Source organism: Podarcis pityusensis (assembly GCF_964106645.2).
Source record: "Podarcis pityusensis genome assembly, chromosome: 13".
NCBI classification, from domain to species: Eukaryota; Metazoa; Chordata; class Lepidosauria; order Squamata; family Lacertidae; genus Podarcis; species Podarcis pityusensis.
Window position 1 is genome coordinate 25,314,556 of NC_138038.1, and position 22,080 is coordinate 25,336,635.

At 48.0% G+C, this 22,080-nt stretch overlaps 1 protein-coding gene across 4 annotated transcripts in view; it reads right to left on the bottom strand.

The window, feature by feature from the left end:
• The window catches only part of RARA (retinoic acid receptor alpha), a 187,675-nt gene that overhangs the window by 1,135 nt on the left and 164,460 nt on the right, over positions 1–22,080 (bottom strand). For all 4 annotated transcript variants that reach the window (XM_080978317.1, XM_080978316.1, XM_080978315.1 and 1 more), the window contains 6 exons: positions 14,223–14,371; positions 11,369–11,510; positions 6,327–6,487; positions 4,869–5,045; positions 3,399–3,603; positions 831–989 (listed from right to left, as the gene is read on the bottom strand). In XM_080978317.1, coding sequence (XP_080834443.1) covers positions 831–989; positions 3,399–3,603; positions 4,869–5,045; positions 6,327–6,487; positions 11,369–11,510; positions 14,223–14,371 — 993 coding nt within the window. The remainder of the gene's footprint in view (positions 1–830; positions 990–3,398; positions 3,604–4,868; positions 5,046–6,326; positions 6,488–11,368; positions 11,511–14,222; positions 14,372–22,080) is intronic.

Genomic DNA, 22,080 nt, shown 5'->3' on the forward strand with positions numbered 1-22,080 from the left:
TAATGCCAGAGGTAGGTGCCAAGTCAGTAATAACTCACAAGGCGCCAGCGAAGTTAACTCTTTATTCAAAGAGCAGCTCGGCAGATTAGGCACATAAACTCTTTTCTGTAGGTCTTGCCCCAGGAAGGCAGTTGCGAGGACTGAAGGTCCCCATCTTCCCACAGCTCTCTAAGACTCCTCCCCGCCCCGGGTCCTTCCCAAGCAATCTGAGATTCTGACACCTTGTCTGTCTTTGCTCTGCTCTCTTCATACCTTTTCTGGTTCAGGAGGAGGGGAGGTGGGTACTTGCAGGAGGGGAAGATGCCCTGGCTTCTTCAGCAGCCTGCCTCCAACCGGCTCTCTGCCACAGCCTCTTCCTGCTCACTAAACCCTGTTGCCTCTTCTGCTTCCAACATCTCCTTCTCCCACAGTCTGACCCCTCTTCTCCCTCTGGCTACTCACAGTCACCCCACCCCCAATTCCCTGGTTTTGAGCCTCGTTCCTCTGGGGATTCACCTTAGGGGTTCCCGAGCTGGTGCCTCCTCATTCCTGCACTCCTCTGCATCCAGCCAGTCCATGACTGGGTGGGTGGAGAACATAACTCACATCACCTCTTTGCTGAGCCTCCCCTCCTCGCCCTGCACTGGACAGCCCATGGCAACAAATCCAAGCTTTGCCCCCACACTCTGTCAGGGAGCTGCAAGGAATCTCAAGCAGATGCTTTTGAATACCTGTCTGCTGCATTCACGCTTGGGAGTTTTAAGGCATTTTAGGCACGTTTCAAGTCTCCAGTGCGCATCTCAAAATGAAGAGAGAGACTCCCTTTGCAGAACCCGGAGCCCCGCCCTCACCCTTTGCGCTGATGCTTCTCAGGTCCGTGATCTTCATCAGCATCTTGGGGAACATGTGGGGCTTGCTAGGCCTCCTCTTCCTCACGTAGATTTTCAGGGCTTCCAGCAGTGGCTCCTGCAACTTGTCCACGCGGTCCGGCTGCTCCAGGTCTTGCCGATCTGGGCAGAGGGAGGGGAGGGGAGGCACTTAGAAAAACAACACGCACAAAATACATCTGCACAACACTCAGAATACAAAAAATAAGAGAGAAATGCGCCTAGTAAGAGCCATTGTCTATGACCCTAACAGGGATTTTGCGTTGTATTTACAGTATTGATGCATGCATCACAATACATGGATACAAACATGCAAACACACACACACACACACACACACACACGGCTAAAGTCACTTCTGAGACTATGAGAGGCATTATTCCCCTCCCTCCCTCCAAATTGCTTTGCATTTTTAAATGATGCACAACAGGCAGAAGTTGCACAGCTGCAGTTTCTTCTTTCACACCTGTGGAAAAGAAGCACGCACACCATGATCACAAGATCCTTTGTGAGCAGGTGGGAACCACCGTGTTCCAGACAAGCCTAGAAAATTTCTAGCGGATGGAATCATGCAAATGCAGAATTCACACAAGCTGCTGCGTTTCGAGACCCCCGTTTTCCTTTGTTTTCAATGTCCTTCTCTTGTTCTGAGCCCCAGGCTCCACAAATGAATTTGCCTTCATTTAGGGTATGGGTTACATCTCGCACTTGAGGGCCACAATGGGGTTTCCTACACCCAAATCACTTCTTTAAAAACCCCACAACCACCCACAAAAAAACCACCACACATGTTGCTTGCTGCATGTGATGATAGCACCATAGGTCTGTTTTGCAAAAGGTGCATCTGCTAGTGAAAGTTGTGACTTTCCAGTGCCTGCACACAGCAAGATTGCCATGGTGTGCAACTGGCGCATGCTTAAAAGCTACAGATCGCAACTGCGCATGTGGTTTTCGCACTCTTCCCTACACAGTAAAAGTCAGTGCATGTGGGTTCCATGACAACATTGTCACCAATGTCACCAATGTGGGGAACAAGCTTCCTCTAAACTTTCAGTCATTAGCATTGGTGTTTGAAAATATCAAAAGCTTTATTTAAAAAAGGGCATCGTTTCATGCCTCCCACCAAAATAACTTCTTGCCACCAGATGGTGCTGTTGGACAGGGATGTCCCCTATTGAAAAGGCCCTGGCAAATATAAGCCGTGCAAGGGTCTGCGATAATTCGCAGATCGTAGTCAACAAAAAGGTTTCTAAAGTAATAATATCGGGTGAAGAAAAGCTCAAGAACTATCTCACCGCAACAAGTGATCCTGTTATGGCCCTTACCCCTCCCCTTGCTTCAGAGGAACCTTGGAAACAGTATTTTTGGTGCAAAGGCACAGGGGGTCTCAATTCTCAGCACCTTCAGAAAGTAACAATGGTTCGGACTGACTGGGGAGAAGGCAGGTCAATCCAACAAGTGGTTCAGGTTTCCAGAGCAGACATGATTGGGTTTCTAGAGTTCTTTTTGGGGGGGGGGGGTTGCACCTAAATACTTTGCTCTAAAATAAATATAACATCACTCATAGACCCCCTGTGGAAGAGGCTTACAACCATCCTTGTTCATGTGAATATAACTTTGGCTCGGGAGACTCAAAGCCCCATGGCTGAGTCTCAAGTTTAAGAGTTTTAACATTCAGGAGCTGCAAATGGCAAATGATTTCCTGGTCTTTTAACACTACTTCAGGCTGCAATATGATGAGGGAGTTACATACTTGAGTGCTCTCTTGGCAAAATAAAATTCAACAAAAATCCCTGCACATGAATAAATAGCTTATCAGGGAGAGAACGAGACCAACTCTTGACACGTTTGGTCTATGTACCAAGGAGTTACTTTGTTTTGCTTAAAGGAAGATGGGAGATAAAGTCACAGAAATTTAGATGGAATGGTTCAGGGAAATGTTTGAAACAGGATTCCAATGGCTGTTATAAACTGGCTTTTTTATTAGGTCTTCCTTAAGGGATTCTCATTTCAAGCAAACACTTTTGGACGGCTTCCATCACTACAAATATTCACTTCTGGGAACACTCGCCCAAGGGAAACAACAAAAACCAACTTAAGAAACCAACACTGGGGAACTGGACTTAACACTTCTGAGTGCAAGGAGGATCCTAGAATCTGAATTCTAGGAGAATCTGGCCCGTTCCCTCCCCAGGGCCCCATCGGCACTCAATGTTTAAAGCAACACTTTAAAGCCGCTTTAAGGAAATGTAGTTTGTTAAGGCTGCTGAGACCATTACTTCCCTCGTAGAGCTACAAATCTCATGAGTGGTTTAACAATCCATGTGTCTTCTGAGGGAACTCTGGGGGGGGGGGGGCAGGTGAAGAAGCTGTGGTTTTGCAAAACTTTAGTTTTGTCTGATTTATTAGGGTTTGAGGGACAATACACACACATACATACACAGCGCAGAGCTACGACTATATGCATCCACTGGCCAAACCCCGAGAATGGAGGACATCGGTCCTGCTCCCAGTCCCAGTAATGGTGCTTACCCCCGCATATGAGGCAGATAGCGCTGAGGAGCCCTGTCTCGGCGTCATCCATCTCGAGTGGCAGCAGCTGGTTGGCGAAGGCGAAGACCAGGTCCGTGAGGGGCCCAAAGCCGGCGTTGTGCATCTGAGTGCGGTTCAGCGTCAGGCCGTCCGAGAACGTCATGGTGTCCTGCTCCGGGGTGTAGCGCGTGCATATCCGTAGGATCTAGGAAGGAGCATGCGGGAGAGAGGCATGCATCACACAGAGGCTCCCAATGCCTTCCGCAATCCGCAATGCTATTACAGTGGGACCTCTGGTTACGTACTTAATTCGTTCCGGAGGTCCGTTCTTAAACTGAAGCACCACTTTAGATAAGGGGGCCTCCTGCTGCCGCCGCGCCGCCAGAGCATGATTTCTGTTCTCATCCTGAAGCAAAGTTCTTAACCCGGAGTACTATTTCTGGGTTAGTGGAGTCTGTAACTTGAAGCGTATGTAACCTGAAGCGTATGTAACCCGAGGTACCACTGTAATAGGTTACTATGAGGTGGTGGATACGGGTTCATTTGTGTGCTTTTTTTAAGAGATGAGAACCAGAGTATGGAGCAAGCTTGTTTTCTGCTCCTCCAGAGGGTAGGAGGAACCAAACCAATCAATTCAAACTACAGTGGTACCTCAGGTTACAGAAGCTTCAGGTTACAGACTCCACTAACCCAGAAGTAGTACCTCGGGTTAAGAACTTTGCTTCAGGATGAGAACAGAAATTGCATGGCAGCGGCATGGTGGCAGCAGGAGACCCCATTAGCTAAAGTGGTACCTCAGGTTAAGAACAGTTTCAGGTTAAGATCGGACCTCCAGAACAAATTAAGTTCTTAACGTGAGGTACCACTGTACAATCGTATCTCAGAAGTCGAATGGAATCCGTTCCAGAAGTCCATTTGACTTTCAAAATGTTCAGAAACCAAAGCGCGGCTTCCGATTGGCTGCAGGAAGCTTTTTGATGGTGAGAACTGTTCCAAGAGTGGAATGGATTGTGGACTCTCCTTACAGAGGGGTTTTTAAGCAGTGGTTGGATAGCTTGCCTGCCAAGGATTCTTCACCTGTGATTCCTACATTGCAGCAGTTGGACTAAATGACCCTTTGAAAGTCCTTCCAACTCCACAATTCTCATGTGAGTACATGGCTCCCCTATCCCCTATAGCATAGATGCTTCGACTAGTCCAGGGTTTCCCTAACTTGGGTCTCCAGCTGTTTTTGGACTGCAATTCTCATCATCCCTGACCACTGGTCCTGCTAAGCTAGGGGTGATGGGAGCTGTAGTCCAGCAACAGCTGGAGACCCAAGTTTGGGAGACGTTGCACTAATGCATTGGGGACCCACCACTGGACCATGGATTGATCTAGGGTGGATAGCAATGGCAGTATGGCCACCCTAATGATAAAAAGAAAAGGGTTCCCCGACTTGCCCCTGTCTGAAGGAGGGGCAGGACTCACCAGGATGTCTAGACAGGCAGCTTTCAGGAGCGTGATCTGGTCGGCGATGGTGAGTGTGGTGAAGCCTGGCAACTGCTTGGCGAATTCGACTGTCTTGATGATACACTTTGTGGACAACTCACTGAACTTGTCCCACAGGTCGATGTCGAGAGAGACCCGCTGATCCGAACTGTTGTTCTGTGGAGCAGGGAGGAGAAGAGACCAGAAAGGCAGCATGAAAAGACGGAGAGGAAAAGAAAAGAGAGCTGAATGCATTTGAGATGGGGGCAAAAAAAGGTGGCGTTGGATTCCAGCCCGCCCGCCCCCCCACTTGAATAGGAAGATTAAGAAGAAATTGATTCTCCGGCTACACTGTCTGGACACCTTGCCTTCCTGTGAAGTACATGGCTTGATCACGTTTTAAATTTTTTTTCTTTAAAAACCTTTTTATTTTAAGAAACAAGTAATATTCCAATATAACATATACAGAATAAACACCTCTAAATAGTGCAGGACTATACAACAATGCATGAAAACATAAAATCCAGGTGCAGGTGAGGAGAAGAATTTATTATATTTTTGTGTTTCTCTGTCATTTTGGGGACTATCTTTAAAAGTAACATCTTCCAACTACGGACAGCTGTTACAAATGCGAATGAACATTTCATGAGTGCCACATCTGCACATATCGGGCTGGGACTTGTGTCTCGCCATCTTTCTGAACTGCTGTCCTCTTGAGAGACTCAGCTTTTACCTGAGCAGTCCTGGAAGCTGCCTTGCGTAGGCACTGTACTAAAAGACAGGATGTATTTATAAAACAACACAAGCAGGTTCCTTGCCCTTGTGGCTGGATAGAGAAGCCTAAGTAATGTGGCAAGGGCCCAGGGGACGCTCAGAAGCAAGGAGAGTGGGGCTGCATAGTCCAGCTAGCAGAAGACAGAATGGGCCATTGCAAATATCTCAGATTCCATCCCTGGTTAAAAGGACCATGAAGGAAGTGATGTGGAAAGACCTTTTCTCTGCCTCAGATCCTGAAGAGCTGCTCCATGTGGACTGAACAGACAATTAGTCTGGACACAGCAAAAGGCAGTTTCAGAGGGAAAGCAATGGAAAAGCAAACCGGCAAGGACCAAGGTGCTCAACTAGCAAAACTGATCAAGGTTGCAGAGTTATGGCTTGTTTTGTTTTTGTAGCGGAATTTCAGGGAGTTGTCCAGCTCAATCAGTAGAGCACAAGACTCTTAATCTCAGCATCATGGGTTTGAGCTGGGCGGGTTCATCCTGCAGCGGGTTGGACTACATGAGACCCTCGCGGTCCATTTCCAACGCTGCAATTCTAAGCGCAGAACTCTCATAGCCCCAGCTGGGGTTCCCCACCCCAGCTAACATGGATCCCACCTTCCCGCCAACTGCACCAATCAACACTTCCAGCTCACACTTCCTCCTTCCCTCCCACTGCCTCCCTCGGGCTGCCACTCACCGTGGTATACTTGCCCAGCTGGCAGAGGGCAGGGAAGGTCTCCTGGTGGGCTTTGCGCACTTTCTCTATGAGGTCCTCCACCTCAGGCGTGATGATGTAGCTCTCCGAACATTCCTGCTTGGGGGCGTCTTTCTTCTTCTTGTTTCTGTCATTCCGGACGGCTGGAAAGGAAGGCAAACAAAGAAGAGAGGATCGCAAAGTGAGGACCGGCATTTTCCAAGAGAGTGAGAAATCAAGAAAAGCCCTAAAGGGAGAACCAACCCACCCTTCCTCATCTTTGGCCATGGCCATTATTTGTGATTCATCATATAACAACAACAACGATAAATGGAAAAACTAAAAGAAATGCACTTAAATGGAAACCAAGCCTGATACTGAGTCACACCACTGGTCCATCAAGCTCAGTTACTGTCAACACAACCTCAAGGATTTAAGGCAGGCAGGGGGTATTCCCAGCCCTACCTGCAGGTGCCAGGGATTGAATCAAAGAGTTGGAAGGGACCCCCGACCCATGGCAATGCAGGAATCTCAACTAAAGCATCTAAGACAGATGGCCATTGAACCCGGGGCCTTCTACAAATGAAGGGTGCTCCCACCACATCCGCAAGGGAGGCATCCAAGAAACAAAGCCACACAAATACAACAAAAACGCCTCGGCTGGTTGTAGTCTCTCAGCATCCTTCTACTGGCTGTCCACCCTGCCCTAACTCCACTGACAGATCAGCCTTCCCAATCCAGGCCACTGTGTGTTACACTGGAGAGCAAGTGTGCAAACTGAAAGCGGGCCTGCAGATCTGAAGTCTCAAGAAAGTGATCACAACAGCGTTCGGAATTTGCCGGGTGCATTTGGCACCTGGCCATCGGCCACCTGCTGCGACCAAGTGAAGGTGCCTGGCTGCCAGGAGGGTGCCTGACGCCTCCACCATCTGGAGGTGCATGCCTGGGGATCCTTGGATCTTGACTGTTTTAACACACTAGCTGAACACATCCTGTAGAATTCTACCCATGATCTTTTATCTGCACAATCAGAATGGGATTTCAGGAACCAAAAAGTTGTATTGAAAAATACGACTTTCGAGCTGTCTGGACCACAAAAAGGCAACTAGACATTATGTTTTGGTGACTGTAACCCTGGTTTAAAGAGGCATTCGGCACATAGCTTATATAGCTGAGTTTCTAACACTGGTTCGCAACTAGATGTTGCAGGAGAGGAGGGAGACACCTCCCCTACCTGCCCCTATAGTAAACTGGATCTGTTCCCAATCCTACCTTAGTCAATCCTGGAATGCAAACAGAATGTATTCATTCACCAAATCATTTACTTGGTGCCACAACATGCCACAAGGCATCTTGTTCACTATGTGGCAGCTTTTCATGCCCCTGGGAAGCTAGGAAAACACAACCTGGCTTCATGATGGATGTGCAATATGTGCAAAGGAGCATGTGTGTGGGCCCACATACCCACATGCATGTGTGTCCTTTCCAGAGCTCAGTGACTGGCAGCCAAAGCAACAGAAACCATGCATTTATCCAGCTAAGTGCGGTTTTTTTTGCTCCCAGAAATATTTAACCATTATATTCTTACTTCCAATCTTAGTCTGTTTGTTTAGTTCAGCACTTCTGTACCTTTTTCCCCTTGGTGCCAAAAAAAGCAGCACCTGAGATCACATTCAATCATCCCTGTTTTTATAAGTCATTTCCAAAAAAAATCACAGAGATGCTTAGAAATAGTTGTCAAAGAACAAAGTGAAAAGAGAGAGAGAGAGAGATGTGCTTAGTGTGTCGGTATAAAAATGACCAACCACCATTAAGAAAGAGCCTTCTTCATGAAACTTTAACCAGCAGCTGAAACAGTTTGAGGTGCCTGCTCTGGAGGCACATATTCCAGAGCTTGAGAATCACCACTGAGAAGGCCCTGCACATGTGTACACATGTGCACACAAAAATCTATCTACCCAACTGAAAAGAAGGGTCCAGGTGAACATGAGATTGCAAGCATTTTCCTTCAGGGGGAGTGCAACTCCATCAAGGGAAGGGAGAACAGGCAACCCTCCAGACCTAAGCAAGCCTGCCATCCTAACCTGTGCCTTGTTTGACCTGCTCCACTTTCAGCCATTAGTTCCTGAAATGTCTTCCTCCCCTACATTAGTGCTCCCGAAGACCTACCAGGAGCGTTGTCCTCATGAAGACCATCCACTCAGCAAACTGAGAGTGGAATTCTCTTCCACTGGAAACTTGCCAACACCCAAATCTCTTAAGGAAGTGTTCAAAACCTTCTCTGCACAAGCTGTTTATTGGGCAGGGAGAAAGCTAGCAAAGGGAGCGGAGCTCTAAACGTTTGCTGGGTTCTGCCAAGGTATCTGAAATGGGTTGTTTCCTACATGTCTTCCCGTGAGCAGCTCTCTCTCTCTCTAACCTGCCAGGAACCCTAAACATGAGAAGGGGCTAGAAATTCAAGCAGACAAAAGAAAGTCAAACCAGAGCCTCTTAACTAATTTAATTAACCTACATAGAACAAAAAACTGTTCGCAAATTACAGAACTAAGACCCAGGGGCTGCTAAACAAGACGTGGCCACATGCATCAGATTTGTGGCGTTGCCTCTGCGTGGAAGGGATTTATCGAGGCAAGCACAAAGCTTTGTGTATGTTTTTTTTCCTCTCTCTCTCTTGTGGTATTATATCCTTGCACAGGACTCCAAAGTAGGATAATTCCTGGAGGAAGTCATGTGAGAATGCATAGTTGGTGTGTGCCCTTTTGGGGTATTATTTTTTCCTTAAAAACACACTCACACACTTATATCTATATATTAATAAAATAAATACAAATCGTGAGGCGGTGGCAACGCCAGATGAGTCTTTCGCTCACAGTGGGCTGGTACATTTCACCGCCCTGCCTGAGGGAGGAGGTGGGGGCGGGAGGGAGGGGGATAATTCGGAAATCAGTCATGTCTGCTTGGCAAATTCAATAAAGCGCAGTCCAGACAAGCAGTTGGGGCGGGGGGGAAATACTGCATCCATCATCACATAGGGGCTGGGGGGAGAAAAAGCAGCTGGCACAAGGAGAAGTGTGTGTGTGTGTGTGTGTTGTTGGCGCATCTTAAAAGCAGATTTGGGAAAGGTGCCCCCACGTTCCTCATTTTCTGCGCCCGCTCCCTAACAAACAGTTTGGTTTGTACTTGAATTCCCTCCCTCCCTGGAAAAAAGAGTGGCTCTACATCTCAGGAAGACATCGGTTCCTGCCCTGCCTTAGCTCTGTACCTGAATTTAACGAGAGTCGTCCTCCCGCTAGCTATTATTTGGTCAGCAAAGTCATCTTTCTCTCCCTTAGAACATCTTCAGGGCCGACAGATGGACTGCGGTCATTAAAAGGGGACTCCAGGATTATATATTGCTACTCAGCAAAAATGGGTGGAGAGCAAGGCCGGGACTAGGCCAGAATAATGCCTGCCCCACCCCACCCCTTCCTGATTGCCCTATTTCTTCATTATCCTGTTTCTCACCTAAAAGGCAAAAGGGGTTGGGGAGGGCAGGACCGCCAATGTCCCAGATCAACCACCGATTCCCCACCCATCCAGCCCTCCCTTTCGACTGGATCAATCTGCTATTTCCCCACCCCAAGGGTTTATTAATCTCACCCTTGGAGTTGTCATGGCGAAGTGGGGTTCCCTCCGCCCCCACCCCCATTACAGTCGGGAGCCATGACAACTAGGCACTGCAGACGCCAGGAGGGCCCTGTCTGCGTCATTTATCTCTGACATCATCAATCACCGGTTGCCGGGGAAACACCCTCAAAATTAGCACAAAGCAGAGGGGCGAGCTCCACGCACCATCTCTTTGGGGTGAAAGCTGGAAAAATCCCTCCATCTCAATGGCAGCTGTTTTGGGGGAGGTTGGAGGAGGGCGAGGGGAGTCGTGTTGTGCAGGAGAGGTAAGCTTCCCCCCTCCAAGAACCAGCAAGAACGGGGAACCCTTCCCCTTTCCCCCCCAAATATGTGAAACTGGACGTAATGTCCTACATATCCACACAACTGCAATATCCTATATTTGCACTGGTCAATTTGATGATTGATTGATTTTTAAAATGCAAACACTGCATTATTATTATTATTTCCACAAGAGATGTCGTGCGGGAGGAAAGATACAGCCGAGCGGGAAGTAGAGAGCCCATTGGCAGGGAAGCCATAACCATGCCTTGAAACCTCAAGGAAGGCCTAGCGATCATGCACGACCCAGACATTCTGGGTTGCAGCCAACGCAAACTCTGCTCAGAACAGGCCCCTTAAAGTTAAGGGACATGACTAACTTGGAGTCACCGATTTCAACTGAGTCTCCTCTGAGTACAACTAGCACTGGGTACAACCCTCTCTTTGCTAAACCTAGAAGTTTTCGTCAACACAACCACAAACTTTGAAACATACCTCCGTAATCCTGAGGACTAGAAATATGACTTTCAAAATGAACATCTCTTGCCTCTCTCATCTCCCTTACCTTTTTCTTTTCTTTTTGCTCTTCCACTGCAAGTGAATATGCCAATAGCCCCTGTTACATTCTCTGTTCCATATCAGGTCTTCTCTTTCCTCTTCCTCCTCCAAAGTCTTTCCAGGACTACCTTTAGCCCTCACCTTTCGACCTCCATATCACAGGGGACTCTCTATGGCGCTCTGGTTTGAATTACGATTTGAAAATGCTCTGCTGTTCTTAAGGGAGACACAACTTGTGGATTGGCCAACAAGGGCGGCCAACAGCCTTCGTGGAGATTCGAATCAGGATCTCCCCAACCCATCGACTTTGCTCAATGGCCCTTGTGAGTTTTGAATGTGGAAAGGCATTCTGGGTGGGGGTGAGGACCTGTTACTTTAAGACAGTGGTGGGCAAACTTGGCCCTCCAGCTGTTTTTGGACTACAACTCCCATCACCCCTAGCTAACAGGACCAGTGGTCAGGGATGATGGGAACTGTAGTCCAAAAACAGCTGGAGGGTCAAGTTTGCCTACCACTGCTTTAAGAGGATGCATAGCAGCTTCCCTTCCTCCCCCACTTACACTCCTTGGACATGCCAACTTCGAAGCACTTCTGCAGGCGGCAGTATTGACAGCGGTTCCGCGTCACTTTGTTGATGATGCAGTTCTTGTCGCGGTGACAGGTGTACACCATGTTCTTCTGGATGCTGCGGCGGAAAAAGCCCTGTAAGGGGGAGGGAGAAGAGGGGGAAAGCAAGGCATGAGACCAAGGCAGACCCTTCCTCCCCTCACTTTCAGCCCCCCACCTGGAGTGGACTCTGCCAATGTTGCTGCTGTGTGAGACCGGATGGGGTGTGTGTGTGTGTCCTTCCCCACCACCACCCTGCTTCTATGTCCTGTCCTTTTATATCATAAGCCTGAAGGAAAGGGCTGTGTTATTCTTATTGATTTGTAAGGACGCTCTGGGAGCAAGCTTTCCTGGCTCAAGAGCAGGGTATAAATCCTTTCGAGTGAGCAAATAAATAAACAATGTGCATGAAGCTCTTTGCACATGCTAAAAAAAAGTACTACAGCAGGGGTTGGAAACCTGCAGCCCTGTCCCCTCAGATGCCGCTGACTACAACTCCCATCATCCTTGACCACTGGCTGGAGCTGATGGGACTTGGAGTTCCAACATCCTCTAGAGAGCCCCACAGGCTCTTCCTTTTCTGCTGTCAAAATGTTAAGAGCTGCCCAGGGAACAGTAGTGGGGTAGGAGAGCTGAAGATAATGCCAATATATTTCACATCTGGCAACCAATGTGCTCCCTTTGGTTTCAGATAGCACATGGGTTGACAAGTCTAAAAAGCCCAGGACACATATTTTCAAGTTCCTCTAAACTAGAGGCTAATGGTGGCTCATTTACCAGAAGAAAGGTATTCAGCATTGACTCTGGAAGCGTGTACTTGATTCTGACCAAACTAAGCCTTCTGGTGTCTATTTTATGCAACTACATCCACAAGGATGGGCCTCACAGAAAAAGGCTTTGCCTACCCTCGCACTACTGCTGCCCCCACCTCAAAGAAATCCAGGAAGCCTGATTTACACTCTCAGAACTAATCAAACTGAATATATTTGGTGTTACAATAAGTCAGGGCTTCAGAGAATGTAGGCCTTTAGTAATGACGGAAGAGTAAGAGGGAAGGGCAAACATTGTTCTACACATGAGGGCTAGAAACCTGAGACTCTCAGGATTGCCGCCTCCTCTCTGAAATTATACTGGGGTGCAGAATATAAACAGCCTGATGTTGCACATTCTCAAGAGAACCAAATGTCAGCAGCGGTCTTAAGTGCTAAACAGCCCCCCAAAAAGCCGACCCTGCAACCAACTGGGACAGGCACGCAGTCAGAAGTTGAGGCCCATTGCTTTGGGGGTGGCCATGGCAGAGGCCTGGCTACTCAATGGCAGAGGGGAGCGAAGACAACATTGCCACGTCCCTCTAATGAGATTAGGAGACTCCTGGCGGGGAAGGAGAAAGGCCTTTCTTCCAGGCTACCAGAGGCACAAAGGGCCTCGTGTTAATGAGCCAGAGGGAAGGGATTTGCTGGTGGGGACCGAGCACATAGCACAGCGCCTGCCCGCTCAGGCTGATCTCTGCCAGCCCAATCTACAGGGTCACACTGCCAAGCCTGGTGCAAGTGAGGGCATGTGTGTGTGCGCACAGGTAGAGCAACTGGAGCTCATCCTCTTAGCAGAAAGACAGAGGAATAAACGGGAATTTTGAAAAAGAAGAGTGAACACAACTCTTGTGAATACACTAAAACACACCCTTGTTTCCCACGCCAGCTATCCTCATCCTTCAAGAAGAACCAGAATTATCGATAATTAGGGTTGGTATGTGTCCTCTTTTTCCAGGACATGTCCTCTTTTTCATGGGTTTGTAAAGTGAAAGTCATCCTAGCAATCCATCGTTAAAAGTAGAAGTCGACAAGTGTGTCCTCTTTTTCTTTTCTTTTTTTTTTGCTCTTCAAATATCTGTTCGCTGGGGGGGTTGGACTAGATGACCCTGGGGGGTCCCTTCCAGCACTACAATCCTATGACCCCAACTACATTGCTGGACTGTTGCTTGCTCTTACAACAATTCGCTTGTCTCAATCTGCAAGAAGGAAAAACGCACAGTGGAAATGGCCTTAACTATGGACTAAGGCAGAGGTTTTTAAACTGTGGTTGCCAACCTGGTGCCCAGAAATCTCCACTGCTGAAGACATGCCTCTTGATACTTGAGATGTATTATTTTCAGGACTCCGCTTGTGTGGGGTTTTTTTTGTAATTTTAAGTTGTTTTGCACTATTTTTAATATTGTGCTTTAATATCAATGAGGCTTTAAAAATTGTAATCCACCCTAGGACCTTAAAGTGAGGGGCGGGTAATAAATTCTAACAATAATAATATTAGCAATGACAACGATAGTGATAATAATTCCTCCTAGCATGGAAGAGTTGAGAGATTGGCTTCTAAGCTCTGCGTGAACACTGCTCTGTCCCCCTATACCCATGGGATAGGGGCAAAACCTAAACTTAGTGGCCTCAGATTATTATGGGACATGGCATCGCAGTACCGGCCCTAATAGCTGGGGAGCAGGTGGTAGCAATAGGGAAACAGGGTGTTTGTGTGACTTTCAATGGGGCCTAGCAACAAGGCCTGTGTGCGGGGGGAAACACGCCAGCCAGAAGGAGTGAACGTGTGGTGTGCTTCACTTTTTATCGTCCCCACTACATCGCAGTACCTCTCTCAAGAGTTCCAGGTTCGTGGCCCCTGTTTTGTAATTGCCTGTGGTCTGTCTCGGCGGTTAAAAAACTGTACTGCAACTCGCACACCCAACCAATTGGCACCCCCCCATGTCTTTCCCCTGCAGTGTAGATGTCCTCCTTTCCCAGCTGCCCTTTCCATTCTCACCTTGCATCCTTCACAGGCGCTGACCCCATAGTGATAGCCAGAAGACTTATCCTGGCACACAAAGCAGGGCTTGTAGATTCGGGGCAGTGGGGGCGGTGAAGGGGGGCTGGGCACAATCTCTTCCGAGCTGGTACTCTGCGTTTCAATGGCTGCAGAAAAAAAGAGAAAGAGAAATCAGGTGAGCTTCTCAGGGCCTAAATACGCAAACAGAAGAGGCTGCCTTTGGGGTGAGGGGTGGGGAGTCTGCCTAGAACCTACATGATGAAATCACCCAACCAATTCACTTTCATAATGCCACTTATGGGCCTTGTCTTCATACATCACTTGTCTCCCCTATGTTTGAGGACTGAATGCTTGGCTGGAGCTGAATGTGTGAACCGTTTCCACGGAAAAAAACATTGCATGCAAGGTGATGTGAGGAGAAATGAAAGCTGTGTCCATGGCATTTGATCTGTGACATGGTCCATTCACACATTTGATCTGTGATGGGAAATAGACGCAAGACAAGGAAGGAACAAGGGCATGTGCTCTTGAGACATTTGCGCACAAAAATATCTTACTTGGTTCTGCCTACTATTAACTGCCCTAAAAAAAAAAAAAAACCCTTCCAAATTCTCTGCAGGGATACTAACGCAGGATGCAAGGAAGATTACATGCTAAAACAATTGCTGTTTGGTTATCAATTTGTATCCTTTGCACTGAATTTGGGGTTTTGTCTTGACTGAACTTAGAAATTTGGGGTGGGGTGGGCCCCCGCAAATCATGCAACGGCTGCTAATCAGAGGCAAATCCCAGTACAGTGGTACCTCGGGTTACATACGCTTCAGGTTACAGACTCCGCTAAGCCAGAAATAGTACCTCAGGTTAAGAACTTCACTTCAGGATGAGAACAGAAATCGTGCTGTGGCGGCACGGCGGCAGCGCAAGGCCCCATTAGCTAAAGTGGTGCTTCAGGTTAAGAACAGTTTCAGGTTAAGAACGGACCTCCGGAACAAATAAAGTTCTTAAGCCGAGGTACCACTGTACAAATGTCAGCTGGCCTCCTGGGAAAACCATTCTGTGGTTTTAACAGCAGGACTGGAGCCTGAGCTGCCCCAGCGCTCTGTCTTGGAGGGATGCTGCTCAGCTGCTCATATTTTAGCAGGCAGATTCTGAAACCGTAAAGCCTTTACGTAAGATACCCTCCCAGAGAAACACTGAGAAGTGGGAACAGGACAGCCCAGTAGGGAAGAGTAACCCCAAACAGGGATGCCTGAAGGCCTGGAAGCTTTGGAAGCCGCCTCCAGCATGCTCTCCGCAAGGGTGGGATGGCACCGCAGCGATATGCGATTTGACATTTTCAGGCCAGAGAAATAAGATGTGGGATTGAGCCAGACACAGCCAATCCCAGGAGCTTTACATGCTTGGCACAGCAGCTCAACAGAACAGGGCGGGGTGGTGGGGAGGGGGAAAGGGAGGCAGCGCAGTAGTGACTTGACGCTGCTGGATTCCTGGATCCGGAAGGGAAGGGGTTTGCTTTCGGGAAGGACGATAAAACAATCTGGACACTTGTCTTAAAAACAACAACAACAAAACCTGCAATTTAATGCCAGAAACACACACACACACAGTGTTACTGTACAGACCAAAGTGCCTCTGTGCTTTCACAGAGTGCATATCTGCTTAACAACAGAGTTTAGCAAAATAACCGGGGTTCTTATAGGGCAAAAGGGGTGTGAATAGTTGTTGCGTGGTTGCTCTAAGTTAATTAACACTGACTACAAGAGTGCAATCTTGTGTCTGTGATATGAGGCAGGGAATCCCCTATAAAGTATGTCACATTTCTCCGTGGGTGGGGAGAGATAACGCAGTTGCGACAAACGAGACCTTCGGTGCTGGTTAGAAATGGTGCAGAAGTGTGACGGAAGGTAGGAAAGGGTTTTTAGAAGACATTTAAAATGCAATATATCCTACAGATGATCCCTAGAGGAAGAAAAGCCTGGGAATCTGGACTCCTAGCCACCGATGCAGAAGGAAGCAGGTCTAGGCTGGTTGTAACAGGATGCAGCTAAAATCCTGGATATTATTCCCATCTGAGAGAAGGAAGCAGGGGTCTGAGATGGGTTACAGCAAATGGGATGGGAAGCCAAGATTCCGAGGGGCCAACTTGCAGGATTAGTTAAGGAGGGAGCTCCCTCCTGCCAAAAAACAGCAGAACAAGGTGAGCTTAATTTCACTGAATCAAAAATCTGTTGGCATAAAAAGCAGGCAAGCTCTGGAGTTATACAGATCCTTCAGCAGGCAAAATGAAAAAGGTGCCTAAAGGAAGCTGGGGACAGGAGGTGGCGAGACAGAGGTGCTGCTGGCCAGCAGGGAAGCTGATCTAAGGATGGGTATTTATCCTGTTCCGGATGGGATGATCCTCCTTCTCAAGAGTCTGGCACATGGTTTTGGGATTATCCTGTGCTCCTGGATGCTCAAGTGGTGGCTGTAGCCGGAAGTACTTTTGCACAGCTCGGGCAGGTGGGCCAGGCTGGTGTAGTGCATGGGTAGGCAAACTAAGGCCTGGGGGCCGGATCCAGCCCAATTGCCTTCTAATCCGGCCCACGGACGGTCCGGGAATCAGTGTGTTTTTACATGAGTAGAATGTGTCCTTTCATTTAAAATGCATCTCTGGGTTATTTGTGGAGCACAGGAATTCGTTCATATTTCTTTCCCAAATTATAGTCCGGCCCCCCACAAGGTCTGAGGGACAGTGGACCGGCCCCCTGCTGAAAAAGTTTGCTGACCCCTGGTAGTAGTTAAGAGCACTGGACCTGGGACTCAAATCTCTACTTAGTCATGAAGCTTCCTGAGTGACAGGACAGTCAGATTCTCTCTTCTCTCCCAGTTTAATGTAAACATGCCCTAGGTTTATGGAAGTGAAGGTGGGATAAAAATGCCTCAATTAAAAAAACAACCCCAAAACAAACCAACATCACAGCCCTTCCTGAAGAAGACAGCCACTATCACTCATGCTTTGGGCACATATCAGGTTAGACTACATCTAAGGGACGTGGGTGGCGCTGTGGGTTAAACCACAGAGCCTAGGACTTGCCGATCAGAAGGTTGGCGGTTCGAATCCCCACAACGGGGTGAGCTCCCATTGCTCGGTCCCTGTTCCTGCCAACCTAGCAGTTCGAAAGCACATCAAAGTGCAAGTAGATAAATAGGTACCGCTCCAGCGGGAAGGTAAACGGCGTTTCCGTGCGCTGCTCTGGTTCACCAGAAGCGGCTTAGTCATGCTGGCCACATGACCCGGAAGCTGTACGCCGGCTCCCTCAGCCAATAAAGCGAGATGAGCGTCGCAACCCCAGAGTCGGTCACGACTGGACCTAATGGTCAGGGGTCCCTTTACCTTTACCTTTAAGGTTAGACTAGTAAGCTCTACATGGAAGTATGTCTGGAAACTACAACTAGTGCCGAGTGCTTTTCCTGAGGTCCACCATGTGGAAGCCATTGCTTTTCTTTGAACTACTCTGGCTCCCAGTTTGTTTCAAATTCCAAAGCAACTTGGACTTCTTGTTTCCAAAGGAGGTTGCTAGACCATTGAGATATTTGCAGGGTTTTTTGCTCCATGTCCTGCCATTGTACAAAGGACGACGAACCTTCTCCATGGTGGCTCCTAGGCTATGGAACCTCCTTCCCTTGGAAGGTCTGTTTACAGATTCTTCCCTCCACTCCTCCCAATGGATGTTGAAGGCCATCTTACCATCTGGAGTTTTACGAGGACAACTTGTGTTCATTGCACGAGGCCCCTGATTTCATCCTGCTTCTGTTTCTCTAAGATGTTATCAGGACTTACTATTATTTTCCTCCCTCTCTCGATAAGTCTTGTTTGTTAATTGGTGTTTTATTGTTTTATTTTGCACTTTTAACTTGCATGTGCAGCCTTGGGGCTGTCCTGGCTGGAAAGCAGCATAAAAACTAACTGTAATCCAACGTAACATGACGGCAGGCCCTGAGATGCACCCCCATCCGATCTGTTCAACTTGTGTGCCACAAAATGGAGCCACATGGAATCTTTTAAGGAAAATCTGACCTAGCAGAGAGGTGGACTCAAGAGGGAAACCTCCCTCCAAGCTTCTAGGCTCCAGTCCCATGAAATGCTCTGTGTGTGTGTGTATATGCAAGTGCGCGCGCGCGCGCGCACACACACACACACACGTTTACAGATCTCACCTCCACCCTGGCACAACCTTGTTCAAATGTTTTGGTTCCCACGACTCCTGGATTTAAGACTGCTCACCACAGGGGGTGTGGTGGCATGTACAAGACATGGGGTCAAGACCAGCTGTCCTTCTCCAGAGGGGAGAAGGGGCTATGATCTAGAGAAGAGTAGAGTGGAGGGAAGACTGGGAACCAAATGCTGGGTTCTTTTCTTTTCTTTTTTCTTTTGCCACAGTTGTCAAAAGGCAAGGTGGGTCCGAGCAGCATGTCAATAAAAACAGACGAGAAGCTGTGGCCGTGCAAATGCGCGGACCTGCATGGGCACAGTCGCAAAACAAGGGCAGCAATGAAAAGAAACACAGCCTGCACATGTGCGATGCGTTTTCCGCTCCCCCAGGCATGAAAAGGTTAAGGCGCTTGGCTGCACACCCACAGCCCCTTTCCTGTAGGATGTCTGCCGATGTTTTTCTTCAAGCCGGAGTCCGGAGTAAACCAGTCAGACAGGATATTAAAAGGCCTGGCCCTGCGCAGGGTTAGCAGGCCTTCAGATGGGAAAGGCCTCCAGGCCAGTCCCCCAAGGATGGGTTTGATTAGCTCCCCCCTTCTTAACCACTTTTTTAAAAAAATAAAAAGCCCCATACACACACACACACACACACACACACACACACACACAAACCTTGCAGGGAATAGAGCCAGGATGTGGCCTGCCAAACAAAAGGGCTGGCGCATGCCAGGAGATTAGACATGAAAGGGGTTTCGTTTGAGTGGGGCCTCTGCGCAGGAAGAGGCTCACAGCTGGGGAATGCACCCTGAGGACTTTGCACCAACTCACGGCTCATGACGTCCTCACCCTGATGGCCCCAAATGCAAGGTCTCACAAGGCCGATTCCCCCTCCCATCCCTACCCCAACATGCGTGTGCGCACACACACACACCCTAGTGTGGCCCAAAGCCAACCACAGGGGAGACACAGAGGCACATGGCTATCTGAGCAACTAATATGCTGGATTCTATTCCTAATTCTGAGAAAGGCTGAGAGCCCAGCAGATTGGAGCCAGTGCTGAATTGCAAAAGGGAGAGACTGTCTCTCCTGGAAGCCCTTTACAGTGGACGCTCGGGTTGCGAACGTGATCTGTGCAGGAAGCACGTTCGCAACCCGCAGCGACGCGTCTACGCAAACACGGGTCGCAATTCAGCGCTTCTGCGCATGCGCAAAGCACGGTTTAACGCTTCTGCACATGTGCCGAAACCCGAAAGTAACCTGTTCCGGTACTTCTGGGTTCGGCGCGGTGTGCCACCTGAAATTGCGCAACCCGAAGCGTCTGTAACCTGAGGTATGACTGTATTCATAATCCCAGATACATAGGGGACTGGTTGTGTTTAAGCCAGTGATGAGAGAGGGGCACTCTTCTCTACAGATGCTCAGAAACACCCTTTGTTATTTCATTTGTTCCACTGCTGAACATAAAACAGGTCTGAGACGAAGCCCTGACTCAAAATTGCTCATTTATCACAATTGTCATTATAGCTAGTGTAACCTGGATTCCTGGGTTGTTTCCTCAAATCTGCAAAGAGTCTGTTGGGTTGGGTTCATGAGTAAAACAAGGAACCAGGCAGGAAGCCAAGACAGGATTCTAACGAGGGCCAAGTAATACATTTAGCAGAATCAAATCATCAAGCTTTTCCTGGACCGTACAACTTCAGGTGGAAGTGTATGAGAGTGTGTGGGGTATATTAGAATGCTCACTCCCTGCACACAGAAAGACAGCACATCAGGGAAGAGGGCAAGCTGAAACATACTTACTTCCCCTTTCATGCTTATTTTGTACATGTAAGGTTTCTAGTTTTGTTTGTTTTCTTTAGGATGCAATTACCTCATCTTCAGTCTGAAGTGGTACCGTCCAGGAAAAGATAGTTACCACATGAATATGCCTGAAGGTATAAATAGGCACTTAGTTGGAAGCAGGGGTTTGGGGCCTGCTTCTGACGTTGGGAAAGGGAGCTGGTTTGTTGAGAGGAGAGGGAGGGCTCTTTTCGGAGGGCAATGGAGTCTTAAGAAGAAGGGAAAAGCAGAACATTTTGGAGCAAAGGTGGCTATGCCATGTTTCTAGCTATGGAAAAATAAGAGTCGAGTCTAGGAAGATACAATGGAAGGGGAACATTTAAGCTCTGAGAGCCCTATTAATTTTCTCTCTCACGCACACAAAAAAATTCCAGCTACCCAGCTTTCTTAAACCTGGAGAACAAACCCAGGAAACCTGAAGGAAACACACAGCGACTGCATTCTGAGGTATTAACGGTCAGGACTTAAGATAGCTCAGTGTGGTGCTGATAATGCCAAGGTTGCAGGTTCGATCCCCGTAAGGGTCAGCTGCACCTTCCTGCATTGCAGGGGGTTGGACTAGATGATCCAATTCTTATGTTTCAAGGATGGCAACGGTTTAGATTTATTCCTTATAGCCCTATTCAGACATCAACCATTTCTAACCTTTAGCATTATTAGACCTCTTTGTTCTGCTTAGAAAAGTCAGTGGTGCCTCCAATTTCCTGTTCGGCCATGACACCTACTAATGTCTCTCAGCACACGACGCCTCTACATTTAAACAAGTTTAAGCACAGCCTGCCCTCGGTAGTCTCTTATGAAGCCAATATGGACTCCAACTCCCAGGATGGCCAATGGTGGTGGTGTTGATGGGAGTTGGAGTCCCAACATCATCTAAAGGTCCCTGTGCTGCTTTTTGCATCCTAGACCACTGGCCCTCAACTGGTGGGTTGAGACCCGCAACTGGGCCTTGCCACAACAGGACCACCACCAGCACACACTATGACAAATTAAGAAGTGGGTCCCCAGATCACACATGGGGTTAAAAGGTGCATCCAGGGTCTGAGAATGTTGAAGGCTACTATCTGAAGTCACCAGGAATGTCCCCAATTTGAATATATATGTATGTATGTATGTATGTATGTAATTTTAAAAGCTTTTGTTGTTGTTTAGTCGTCTTAGTCGTGTTCGACTCTCCGTGACCCCATGAACCAGAACGAACGAATTTTATTATTTTGGTCACAGACCAGTTCCAGCCCACATACAATATCAAGGAAGTCATAAAACACGATAGGGATACATTTGAATTTGCAAGTAGGTATAACAGGGACAATACAGATATAGCAACAGTTAAAAATATATATAAATTAAAACTTAGTCACTAACATATAACCTAAAATTATCATTTAAAACCTTAATCATTATGATAGCACAGTTTGTTCCCTAAGTTTTATGGCAATTGCACAGAATTTGGCTGCCCTTAATGTGGTCTCAGGATCCTTGTCCTCTACCAGGGATTTTAGACATTGCCTTGGAAACAAGCTACACTTCTTCAAAGCAGGGGTCTGAATGAGGCCCTCTTTGCCTCTCCATCCCATCCTTGGGAGTTTCCCCAGACCACCCCCTTTACTGTGCTGAAACATCTCCTTGACCTGTGATAATAATGCCTCTTGCCTGACAGGAATGTAGCCTCCTGTACAAAGATAGAGGAGTCACATCTGTTGCCTTGAATGAGCTTCCCCACCCTTGCTTTATAACATCTGCAGTTCTGCCACAGGTCCTGCGCCAGTGCTACCAAGATAATTGTGAAACATTTTTAAACACTGCCAAGTTTTGTTTTTTCCT